Below are 13,571 nucleotides of genomic sequence, written 5' to 3'. Positions count from 1 at the left end.
TCTAGAGAGGTGTTTTCCCTTGTCCTGTGTTCTGAGATGTAGTGGGGGGCCTGCAGAAATATCTGATAAAATCTCACATACAATAGGTAATTCAGAAGGCTTTGTAAGCAATAGCTGCAGTTGCTTCTTAGAGCTTCTCATGCATTAATGCACTTAGTTGGGTTTTGTGAGGAGCTCAGAGGAGGATACGCCCTCTTCCTGATAAGTTAGTCAAGCCTGGACTCTGCACCACTGATATTGTTCAGCAACTGTATGCACCAATAATTTAAAAAACAAACAAACAAAACAAGAAATCAGGCTGTTTTTATCAGAAACAAGTAATAAATCTCATAATGAGAGTAAAAAAAATGGCAATCTCTGATGTGTGACTTTTTCATTGCTTGAGAATGAATCAGTGCAAAGTGAGGTAACCCTTGCACCCCGTCATTTAGGGCCGGGGGATGCGTTAAACCAGGCGCCGCCTTTTGGAATCCCTCTCCATATCTTCAGTGGGAGAGTCTCCATTGCACCCAAGAGGTGACACCATGTTCAGCAAAGGGTCTTCAGATGCCCCTCCAAACAGGGACAACAACAAAGCCACGCCATAGCCAGTAGCTCGTTCACCCTAGGAAAAAAAACAAACAAGCACACACCAGTTCACGCTTCAGACTGTGCAATTTGAACCTAGTTTTCATTCACCTACTGACTCAACAAGAGCAGTGATGGCACGTGGCCACAGCAAATACTTGGGGTCACTGGCAGGTCTGCTCAACTTGTGCTCTGTATCCTCACTGCTACTGGAACCTGTCCCAGTTAGACTGAACCAACACACCAGTAGTGGACATGAGAGCAGAGCTCACACTGACTCGAGGGTACAGTTATGCTAGCGTTGCTCAGGGTGTGGGCATGGATTTGGAGTACGAGCTGAGTAAACTGGCTTTTAAAAAAAAAAGTAGGTAGAGTGGAGTAAACTAGTTTTTTTAGAAAAAAAGAGTATACACAAGTTTCATCAAAGGGAGGAGGGGAAACCCCCAAGAGGAAACAAATGTTTTCTCTGCTGCAGGTCAGCAGGGAGGACGATCAACTCTGGGCAATCATCTTAAAAAGAACATGGGTGCCAATGGAAGGCTAGGATTACTGCCATGAACAGAAAGCAGGTGAATTGTCACAGTTTACAATGAAGAAGATGCTGTTGATTCAAGTGACCTAGAAAAATCAAAATGAAACAGAAAAGCCACCAAAACAAAGACATTCCCAACGTAGATGAAGAGTCAACGCTTTTTAAAAGAACTCTTCTCCACGTAGTTTACTTGCTTTGAATTTGATGGTACAGAATTCAGAGCACCTGCAGGCATATGCAGTTTTCTTCACCCAGCCTGCTCGCCCAGGGAAGCGTCACAAAAGTCATAAAAATATACTCACTGCATGCACAGGTGCAGCAATGTCTATATGGACCCAGACTCCAGGCCAGTCAAAGCCAATGTGAGAAGCAATGAAGAGCCCAGCACAGGAGCTTGGAGTATTGTCTCGGTCCTATAGAAATAATTAAAATACAGCTGGTCTTCCACGAAAAGAAAGCATCAGTGTTTTACTCTTGCCTACAGAAAAGACAGTTGTGCAAATCTAGTTCAAAGTTTAAGGAATGGTCCTAAAACACAGTCTTGCAAGCCACCTATACAGTAAATCTTTTGACTCAATTCCTGGTTGCAGTCTGGCCCTGCTCAATTCTGCTCCTTTCTGTGGTGTTTTTGGAACTGAACTGCACATTTAACTCTCAAAGGCAACAAAAGCAGCTTCGGCAATTCCCGGGGTGCCTCTCCTCAATTTCCTGGTTTCTATATTCCCAGTTACTGTCTCTGCTGGTTATACGCGATCTACGGAATATCCACCTTTACTTCTTAAATAGTCTCCAGCCAGGAATTCAGCATTCAGCATCTTAGGTCCGCGCTCAAAAGGCAAGTAGCCCAAAGATACCTTTTCAACAGGCTACTCTGCTTAAAATAGACACTCCACATCAGTGTAGGGACATGCAGACTGCAAAATCCCCAGGTAAAAGGTCCCGAAGACCACAGTTATATGGCCCATTTCTAAAAGATTACAGCCCAAATGAAGAGCTTTCAACCAGCTACCAACAGGCAAGCACATTATCCAGAAAATTCACATTTTTATGTAATAAATGAAGTTTGAGGGTTACAAAAAATTAATCTTACTGCCACAGAGTTCTTCATATCAGCTACAGCAGAGGTAAATTCACTGAAGTGGAGCTCAGGGCAATACACAAGAGGATGGACCAAGTCTCCACAGTTCCTGCCAGCTTTAACACAAGCCTTTTCCCACTCTTCATTATTGGTGAGGACAGCAGCATGATACTTTCCTGTAGCAATTCCCTAGTGACATGTAAGACAAAATCAGGCAGGGTTCATGTTAACTGAGCTGGGTAAGGTAATTCTTTACGGCTCCCTTTCAGCATTAACAGCTGCTTTCCATGTAACAAAATCACCAAGAATAAAATGTCTCAAAACCACCCCACAAGAAGTTGGTGTTAGAAAGGCAGACAAAGACAGTGTAGCTACTGTAGAATTTTTACAAATCTGTGGAAGTCCATTCTGCAGTGAAACAGTCTGCATTTGTCTGGCCTTCTCCAACGACTGTCCAGCAAAAACACTTCTTTATAGTTACTGAGCAAGCAACCTGTATTATGTTACAATTATCTGTCCTTAGAAATAAATCAGCAATGAATTATAAATAAAACATCTGACACACACATAGAGGATATCCCAGCAATGTGTCAATCACACAAACAGTCTGAAGGTAACATCCTCATCCGCTAGAAAGGCTGCTTCCCTCCAAATACACAGAACCCAGAAGCCACGGTCACATCAGTTTTCCAGTAGGACAACGATGGGAAACTTTCACAGCATTGATGTTTACACCAACGTATGCAACATCCGTGCTTCTAAAGTTTGCCATCATTTCTCTTCCCGGTATGAAGACCAATCAATTTTCTAGAAAATTAAACCACAAGAATGACTGCCCATCAATATAATGTATAAAATGGAAATAGATTTAAAAAAATAATAGCATTAAATTTGTACCATTGTATCATTCTCTGTACGACTTACGAGGTTAAGCCATTCTACAGACAAAAATCCTGGTCAATACCATTGAATCAGCTCTGCTACTTATAAAGCTACTGAATGCAAACACTGAGTACTGGATCGCTTTCAGCAGCTGCTAATGTCATCAGAAGAATGTCTCTTTTCTTTAGGTACGCACAAGCAAAAAAAGTTGCACACAGAACAAAAAAATTTGGTTGAGTAACGCAGTTATAAATATAACACACTCATGGCACGTGTCATGTGCACAGAGGATTCCAGTTTACTGGGGCTGCTGTTGCCGAGTTTCTCTTGCACAAGTTTAGGAAGCTGCCGTCAAGCACAACAGATCACTGATGTACTTTCCCCCAAAAACTAGACCAGAAGCAAAGAAGCGTGTGACGCACACAAGGATGCCCCCGCCCTGTCTGCCAGCAGTTCCAGATCAGTACCTGAGCTCCAGTAAGAGTGGCCATATCAACAATGATATCAGCTCCAAGATCTTTGCACGCGTAAGCTACCCCATCAGCCAGGATCAGTCTGCCTTCTGCATCGGTGTTATTGATTTCCACAGTTCTAGGAAGAAGAGAGGACATTTAACACAACGACACTTAGGGCCAGAAGGTAAGACTCGCCTGTCTGGACTAGCGTACAGGATTGAGAAAGGAGACTTGAACCTAATGTGCTTTCTTATTTGATCCCGCAAGTCTGTACAGCTGCGTATTCCTCAGCTGCGAGCATCGCCACGGAGCAGCCCTGGACAAGGCTTGGAACTGTGACACGCAGGGCTGGCTCTACCTGCTGGGCTGGTGTGATGCCCAGCACGTCAAGCTGGGATTTTACAAATTACTCTCATACAAAGGGGTATCATACTCGGCTTAAAACGAGAAGAGATCCTTACACAGTGGTAGCTGCCTCTGTGACTGAGACAACATAGACTACAGATGGACACAGAAAACCGGCTGTATTGGAAAACAAGCCTAAACCCGAGTGCTTTAAGGAAACTTCAGCTCATGACATAAGGGACAGATATTCTGATGTGTTTATATTCCCAGTAGGAAACTCTAAGCACACTTAAAACTCGCTACTGTGGCTGTCTGAAATACTATTATCAGTATTTAGGGAAGCTGATGAGGAACAGGTTCACAATCTGCATGTTACTCAGGTAAATAGAACTGAAGATGATGTTTCTGTGAAAAAGATAGATACACTCTTACTTTCCAGAGTAAAGAACGTGAATATCATCAGGTCTGGTTGCACGTGGTCCGACTGCATTCTCAGCCAAACAAAAAACAGCATGAAGATTGTCTTTAAACCCCTGTAAAAACAATAGGAAAGAGGTGGCTTTTGATTCACATCAAGGAATGTACTTGGACTGAAATCAATGAGGGATTAGGCCCTTAAAGGGGGCCTACAGGAAAGATGGAGAGGGACTCTTCAGCAGAGCAAAAGGTAATGTGAGCGAGTACTACAAATCCAGTCAGCATGTTTGGGACTAGTTTCCAAACCTCACATTCTCCATTGCTTTTATTTAGTTGCCAATATCAACAAAGATACAACTGAGGCCCTTTGAGAAGCTGAGCTCCTTCCCATTATTTCTGCAGAAGAGCCTACAGTAAGAGTTGAAAATGTTGGAAACAATAAATGCAAATATGCAGCCATTCATGAATGCAATGCTTTCCCTAAAAAATACCAACCCCAGGTGAAGAGATTCCACCTCTGCACGTTTTGTTGGAAAGCAGCTTTGATTGTGGCAATCCTGGAACGTGGTGGTGCATCCTCATCCACGTCCTGGTGGATCTCCCAGCTGCCACCACAGCTCACTGCCCTTCAGCATCCGACCTAAACTACAGGTCAGATACACCCTACCAGGATCTATCCTCATTTTTTCCATGTAAAACCAAAAGCCCCCATGGCTAAGATGTATCTGCTGTTTGTTTTTTTTTGGGGTGGGTGTTTGTCAGGGTATTTTAATGTCTGCTGGGAGGCACACAGCACTTTCAAACTCTTTTCCCCCCTTAGCCTACTCTCTTCTGGTATATCCCATTCTGGTTTAGTTTGTTTTAAAATAACGTGCTTATATTTTAAAATGTATGACGGTTTTGTTATTTATACAACAGCTGTGTTGTGTGGAGGGATTCTAGGAAAAGACAGGGAGACCGCAGAATGTAACCAATAAAAATACAGTTCCTCCTCCACGGGGGCAGCGAGCCTTAAAGACACCACGTTCTAGGGAAATCAGGGTTAGTTTTACCGTTAATCTCTCGATAAAAGTCCCGAGCTGAAGAAACGTGAACTTGCTGAATCAGCTCATGTTCTGAAGTCTAAAGGCCAAACGCATCAATCAAAACCTTTCAAAGCAACGGGCAGCACTGAGAAGCCATAACGTTACTTTGCACTTTCTAGTTCAGCCAGTGGGCAAACAGCACTGCTGACGAGATAACTTTCCATCTGTGACCCTCTACCCTTTCGGCACAGTCTGGGCAGAAAAACCCCCATCATCTCCCACTGGACTGCACCAAATTTTCTTTCTCCAAGTGGGAGATGTGGCTGATCTACTGACAAAAACTGAAAGGCTGCTTCCAGTATCAGCTGTCTTTTCCTGAATCTTATTCTGTCTGTAGCTCTTCAAAGGCAGGACTCTGCGTGTTACTGTGCAGGATCAGGATGGATTCCAAAAGTTCAAGTGAATGTTTTTCTCTTCTCCTTTGTGTTGGAAAGCTCACACTGGAAGAAATGCATCTTTCTAGGAAAAATCACTTGCTTAATTTTGCTACCCAAAACTTTTTAAAATCACGTTGTAAAACTGTTGAATAGTATGGAGGTAGGTATTTTCTGAAGATGGATAATAACCTCTGCCCCCCTTCCCACCGAGCTTTCTATCCAATGCACATTCCCAGCTTCAGTCTGTAACAAAGCACAGCGAGTTTAAACCTCTTCCAACTTTATTCTTAAGAATACTTAAAGAAAGAAGTCGTGCAACACTAACAATGACAAATTCTTTCCACTGACTATCTAAATACCTTTTCTGCAGGGATTTCATTAACAGGCCTTTTTACATGAGGTTGTAAAATTAAGCAGTGAGATCAGTTTTGATGTTTTTACATATAAAGGCACAGATTTCTTGTGAGGTACGACAACTTCTTCAGGCTCTATTTGTCCAAACATATCACTGCCACTTTATTCTTTGTTACGGTAATTGCATATGAAATGACAGATCGCTTATGTTGACACCGTGACTGTGAACGCAACTTCTCTCAGCGCAGATAATTACATACAAAACTACTTTGGAAACAAGGACTGAATCACTGAAAGAACGCATCCACAGCTTTCACAGACTCTCCCAAAGCACTGCAGAAGTTCTAGCTCTTGTCCCTTGCAAATACGTGATCTAACTTTCTGAAGGACTCAGCTGTGGAAAGCCAGTCGTTCTGCCAAAGGTTCAGCTCTCAGATCTGTTTTCCATTTTAAGTTTCTGCAGAAAACTGTGAAGTTCCACATCAAACACGCTGCTAGGGCCAAGGCACAGAGCTAAACCATTGAGAAACGGGAGTTTGGCACTGATCATCCCCTGGACAAAGCTTCTAGCAGATCTATGCATTAATGTGCAGCAGTAAAACGTTCTTTGAACTTTGGATACTCCTTGGAGGCAAGAGCTGCTCTGTCAGCAAGACTCAGTCACTCCGGGCAGGTTTTTATCGGCACCAGCCACTTCTTTTCCCCAGTTCATGGTGTTAAAGCGCAATATGCATTTTTTTTAATTCTTCATATTTCAAAACCTGGCTTCTGTTCAGCTCCCATACTACTTTCTGACCACAGGAGCAAACCAACAAGCAGCTTCTAATCAGACAAGAGCCACCACTTCCCCAGTAGGTTAATATTAGAACTAGCACAGGATGTGGAATACGGGCAGACTTCATATCCCAGAGTCACTCATCCTCTTCTTTGCTAAGGGGGCAACAGCTGCCCCAAATCCCACAGCTTAAACAACATCAGCACTGGATAACTCATGTATAAATCTGATTCAAGAAACGAGAAACCACTCAGTCCGCAGAACAAACCCTGAAATTCAAGAAAGACGCTTAAAAAAAAAAAATAGCACTCAAGGAATTTCTCACAATTCTCAAGATTCCAGTAAAGATTTGAAATATTTTCCTGAAATAGCAGTGGCAGGTCAGAACTTGAGGATTAGATTGGCCCCCATATCTGGGAATATATCCAAAAGCCGGACTGCTCCTTGGCAGTGCTGGGATACATGATATCAATTAACACATTTTACTTACTTGTTTTACAGTGGCTTTGAAGGCACCCAAAATAGCAGCTGCTCCACCACAGTCTCGTTTCATTCCAGGCATAGTAGTCTGTTCAAACAGAACCATAGAAATTTTTTTTCTTTAAAAGAGAGTTTCACAGTAATGCCTGCTAAAACTAGCATTCCTGATGCTTCTGTAACTCTGGCTTGACAGTCCTCAGCCATAAGAGAAACTCAGAACACGAGCATCTGCTTAGTGGTGGATCTCACCTTAGAACTGGAAAACACCAAACCTCTGCTCTAATTTGTTAGAAAATGAAAAAGAAACAGCTTGTTTACAAGATTCACGCTGAAGCCAATTCAGATGAGTTTTGGATCGATCTCTAAAATCAGAAACTAAATATCTTTGTTTCTAATTTTCTCCCAGCAGTAAGCAATACTTAAATGGAAAATACCATGCAGCTATTTAACCACCCTGTAAAGTGTTCTATGGATCTTTTTTGGTCTTCTCCCCTGAGAAGTTTGTACACATATGGATGACAGTAGACCAAGTGTTTAGTCAAATAAATATACCTCGGTTTCCTACAGACATTTACTGAATTATTTCCATCGGAAAACAACTCTGTGAGCAAAGGCAGCAGTAGAACAAGTGTTTATGTACCTTTCCCTTAATGCTGAGGCCTCCAGTGTCATACACGATACCTTTGCCCACCCATGCGATGGTCTGCGTTGCACCATCCGGAGTGTGACTGAGAACTGCGAGGGCCGGAGGATGCAGAGCTGCTTTGCCAACGCCGTAGATCCCTGGAAAACAGAGAATCCAACCACTTGTGGGGAGCAATCTGTGGTTATTTTTCTGTAAAACACCTTGGAAAACCATCTCAAAAACATGCAAATGAAACCTTACAATAGGGAGAGCAAAACATTCCAATTTACTGCTAGGAAAAAAGCTGGAATTTTCAACAAGGTATACCTCCAAAGCCTCTCTCTTTCAGCTCCTCATCTCGAATAATGGTAGCAGTAATCCCAAGATCCTTGCCAACTTTTCTGATTTCCTTAATTGTTAAAAGAAAAAGGACATTGTCAGTCAGTCATCAGAAGGACACGTTTGTGTCTTTCCACACATCTGTGCATGCACTTAAGGGTTTTGCGTTGTTTTTGCACACATACACAAACATTTACAGTTTTGGGAGCTGTTTTCCAACAGCCTAATTCTACTGAGACATCCTTGACTTGATGGCCATTAAACTCTGCCAATAATAGGAATTTTCAGAGGTGAAGGCCAGCTGTTCACTCTATTGGACCACGACGCAATAGGACAGGAATATTTTCATTCTTAACAGCTTTCCAGATCTCTATGATAAAACTCACTTGGAAACATGTCAACTTCTGTCCCATAACTTCAGAAACTCATACCACCACCACGTTAAGACAACTTTAGCACTGGCAAAGAAGTCAGTGTCATAACTGAATCAAGAACTTCTGTCCTCTGCCTCTCCCTGCTTTACCCCAAGCTGTACACTCTGTCTCCTTCCAACTTAAAAAGTTCTACAAAATATTAAAGGCCAAAGCATCCTTGGACAGGTTCTTTGATGTGCTTCCCACTGCTGACATACAGGTTTTGCTCAGAGATAGCAACACTAGCTCCTGATTACCCTAGTCTAGACTTATAATTAGTAACTCTTACTCATCATACCTACCTCCAGGAAGTTATCTGTGTTCATCTCATTGCATGGGGTGTCCACAATTCGAGCAGCCAGCCTGACTCCTTCTGTAGCACTTGCCAGACACTACGAGAAGAAGTGAGGACACCTGAGAACTGGCCTTGGTTTGGCTGGTTTTCTGCATAGCTTTGCATTTAGTCCTACCAGACGTGTGGTTTCTCTGGAGTACATTAACGCTTAACTGCAACTGATCACAGGCAGTTGTACAGTAATAAATAACGTCAACCAAGGTGCCCATTCTTTTTTGCATGTGTTAAGCTTAAGTTATTTTTCCCTGTGCTCTAATTTCTAAGCAACTGTATTCCTTCCCACAGGGAATCGATATCACAAAATTAGCAGCCTTCTCTACAACTAAACGGACATGAAGAAGTGTTACAGAAGAGTCTGCAAAAAGCCTCCTGCTGAGTCCTGAGGTTCAGACTGGACCCTCTTACTTTCTAAACTTCCTCACGGAGAGGAGTCGAGGTGTGGCTGGATCCAGTCTTAGCCCCCAACTGTAGAGAACAGGTTCTGCCACTGAGTCAGTGACAGTCAGTGAGGCTGAGTGCAGTAAAGATTACTACCATAACACATTCTGTATGGCAGGCCCAGGGGGAACGTGGAATATTTCATATTTGTGTAAAACACGCGTGCATGTTTCCTCACTCCTCTGGAAAAATGGACCGAGCCTTGCCTGCACCGCGTAAAAACTTAACTAAGCAAGAGTGTACAGAATCGAAATGGTCAACAGTGAGCAATGCTGTTTCCTTAAAGAAGGATCCTCCTGGCAAAAAGGACAGGGCACCAGGCTTCAACTTTGTAAAGCAACAACTTGAAACAAAAAGCCTAAGCGGAAGGAAACTTTGTTCAAATTTTCCAGTAGCCACACTACGCTGAAGACCACACACAGCAGACAGGAGGGTCAAGACAGGTTTCAAAGTAACCCGATGTGCTGGAGAGTCGTTTGTGCCAAGGTATCTGAAGTTTGGCTTGGCCACACTGGTCTAAGGACTCTACCCATTCTGTATCCCAGCAGACTTGTAACCCTTGGCTCGCTTTGGAATAGTGCCCGACTCCCTACAATTACTTTTGATTGCTTGATGTCCCCTAAAGGCATAAGGACCTCTTCAGGAGCCAAGCTAGGTTTGGAGCGATTCATCATTAGGGCCATGAAGTACTGGAGGTTCTCTAGCCCAAACGCCAAGTCTGAGGGAAACATATATATGACTTAGAGCAATAAGCTCTGCCTGGGTTTGGCTTCCAGGGTACTCAAGAGAACCTGGGTAATGGCAGCCTTTAATAAGTGCCTTGTAAAACTATGACAATCCTTGCTAGTCCTCACCATAAAATATCCATGTGCAAATTACAGCAACATGATGAGGGAGAGGTTCAGCTAAAAAAAAAAATCTTACCACATGCTTCTTCCATGCTCTACACTAGCTGTCTGGTGCTGGTTGAATTTAAGGGGTGAAAACTTAGTTTGGAGGAAGCCAGTAATAGTTTTGGCATTGACATGAAACAATTTCAGCTTTGTTTTTTAGTTATAAATAACCCGAGTGGTTTGGAATCTACCTATGTGAAGGAACTATTTTTGACACCGGTTACATTTTTTTCTGGTCTGGGGCATGGAAAAATTGAGCGATCAACAGTTGTACTCGTAGCACGCCTGCCTGTCACCTTCCTGAAAAGTGGTCTGGCATCATTTGCTGTGGCCAAATCAGTTCCTAGAGTAAGGACAAAGCATGGAGGAAAAGATAAAAGAAAAATAAATACCCTAAGATGGCAATTCTGCCAAATTCAGACGCAGCAATACCATATATATCCTTTGGCAAATCCATTGCCAAAATTTTTACGGGGTTTGTGTAACCTCGCTCACTGATGAGCTAAGTGAGAGCCCATCGGTACTGAAGCACACAACCTGGAGCACTGAGCAGGAAGCTGCCCAACAGCTTAAGTGCAAAACCTTGGAATAACTTCTAAGTCAAGATCTTGAAGAAGAATGACCTAGCATACTAAAAGTCCCCCGATGCGGAGTCTCTTCTCTGTAACAGTCAGGCACAAGGGAAACAGTCTTTGATTATCTGCTACTGAAAGATGACTTAGACATATTTAACTGTTATGTACAGCTCATCTCCAAGATGTATCATGTCTTAGGGTTTTGTTTCTGGCTACAGTTCTTCTAGAGAAAACTCAGATAAAGAAGTAAACCAGACAGAAATAGCAGAGGCCATACGTGATCCCAGAATAAGCAGCTTTTAGTGATCTTACTGTGATACTCACCTGCACAGCCACAGACAGATTTTGCCCAGGTAAAAGAAAGTAAGAAACCCACATATCAAAGGCAATGTAATATTAGAGGCTATAATAATGGGAAAAAAATATCGACAGAAACACCAAAAATCTTACTTTAAGCGTTGCCACTTCTATTGGTCCGTTGTTCTGTCCAACCAGGAAAAATTCTACCGTTACAGTTTTCTTCTCTGTGCGTCTTGATGCACTGGACCGATGTGTGAACAACGGGAAAGCCCTGGCCAACGCACAAGCAGAAGCGAAGACTTCCGACCGCTCACACACCATCTGGAACACCAGCCAGAAGACAAACAAGTCGGACAAGCACTAAGGATGGAGAAGACTACATTCAAGAGGATCTGTTACCTGTGATACTAATGGTGAAGAAAGAAAAAAAAGAACCACAAAAGGGTGTGGGAAATAACTGATATCTGAATCAAGATATACTCGAATGTCACGTTTTGCATGGACAGAGTGGCAGTATGAACAGCGCCACATTGAACCAGTTCAGTCCACTTCCCATATGGAAACGAATTACACTGCTGGATTTATCCGTGTAAGAATTAGTACATCTTTATAAGGGAGCTGAATTGCTTTAATTAGACTAGTGCAATTAACACAAGTTAGCCTACAGATCAAGAGGGGAAGAAACAAGGCAAAAAAAGCGCATGGGAACCATCAACATGTGCTCATAACAAATGAAACAAAGAGAGAAATTATATGAGAACATGGCTAATATTAACCCAAAAGCTTTTTAACTTGTAGAATATTTTTCTGAAGTTTATGACCAAAATTACCAATGGAAAGCAGTTTTAGCTAAACATTTCCAAAGTTAACTATAAGAGAAAAAAATTAAGTGGAGTTATTACTATTGCAAATTAAGTTTTCCAAGTGAAGAGCATAACTAGATTTTGCCACTGTCACTGATTATACAATTCTTCTGCAACAACCTGAAATCTGAATTAATCTGGAAAAGCCCTGGAAACAAATAGCAGATTCATCAGCTCATACAAATACAGAAGATGACCAAAGCAGTCCAAGAGCTTGTCCTCCAATGAATCACAGTGGAGTATTAGTTTGCATCAAGACTTTTACAACACACTAAATAACACAATCAAGGCAACTTCAATGAATTATGCAATACAGACGTAGCATGCTGTATGGAGGCTACGTCAATCTTCTAAAGCATGTGCCAATGTCATAAATCCTAGCTCAAAAAAAGCCGCAACCGCTTCCCTTTGCATGGACATTCCTAGCTGAAGACATTCCATACAAATACAACCTTAACTCCCTCCAACTGCTTGAGCATGGGTCTTGTTTACACGTCAGTGCAAAACCACTTATAAATGTCAGTATAATTATATCAGTAAAACTTGCCCACCTCCAGTCTCCTTGGATACAGCTAAAATCCTGAAACATCAAGAAAACACTTGACTAGACATCTCACCAGAAACATTTTCAAACGGCCACTTACGACAATACATCTGTTGACACCTCCTGGAAGGCAATTTCTAACCAGGCGAGTGATGAACTGAGCTGCAGATGGGCTATTGTGCCGGCTGACCCTGGAAGGCAACGCGGCCACAGTGGCGTAGTTCAGGTAGAGAGGACAGCTGTCGGTGGGGTTTGGGTTCAGGGTGCTTAGAGCCGATTGCCATATCTGGGGAGAAAAGCAGAATTGAAAGACAAAGAAACGCCTCAGATGTGGCTTTCCATCTCATTCCCACTAAATTTAGGCTCTCTTCAATTACATGGTTTTAGGCGTTGGGAACAAAGAAACTGTGCACGCGCTTTAAAATGTAATAGAGTGAAAATAAACAGGGAACACGACAAGCCTGTTTATTAATCAGAAAATACAAATGTGTGTTCCACCACAAGTATCTCTTTTAAACCATATGAATTAAAATTTAAAAGCAGATCATTTAGTGCAAAGACTTTTTCTAAGTTGAGAGACTTTTCCTAGCGATAAACAGATGGATTGACTTCCCAGCCCTGAGTTATTGTTTCGCATAGCAAATCGATTAAAAACAAACAAACAAAAACACGGCTAAACACTGTCACAGGAGACTCGGGAGTCCAGGAAAAACCCCAAACCCGCCAAACATTTAGCGACCTACAAGCAAAACATTTATCATTTTACCACAAAGCCATCAACACCATCTAAACAAACAGGTCCGCACGTGGGTCACTACGTTCATTGCAGGCATCTCCCCCCTCCTCCCGTCACCTCGGGGGGGCAAAGCGCTTCCCCCC

At 42.5% G+C, this 13,571-nt stretch overlaps 1 protein-coding gene across 1 annotated transcript; it reads right to left on the bottom strand.

Annotated features, from left to right (window-relative positions):
* Nucleotides 1-243: 243 nt before the first annotated feature.
* On the bottom strand, nt 244-13,026 carry NPEPL1 (aminopeptidase-like 1; the record flags this gene model as incomplete). The annotated part of the gene is made up of 11 exons (XM_009871921.1): nt 244-604; nt 1,402-1,512; nt 2,190-2,366; nt 3,527-3,650; nt 4,292-4,392; nt 7,358-7,435; nt 7,988-8,130; nt 8,300-8,381; nt 9,027-9,116; nt 11,436-11,606; nt 12,793-13,026. Coding segments are annotated over 11 exons (1,470 nt in total), but the record flags the coding sequence as incomplete, so codon positions are not given.
* Nucleotides 13,027-13,571: the final 545 nt, after the last annotated feature.

This window comes from Apaloderma vittatum, unplaced genomic scaffold (assembly GCF_000703405.1).
Source record: "Apaloderma vittatum isolate BGI_N311 unplaced genomic scaffold, ASM70340v1 scaffold35826, whole genome shotgun sequence".
In the NCBI taxonomy this organism is placed as follows: Eukaryota; Metazoa; Chordata; class Aves; order Trogoniformes; family Trogonidae; genus Apaloderma; species Apaloderma vittatum.
This window is presented reverse-complemented; position numbering and strand designations above follow the sequence as displayed.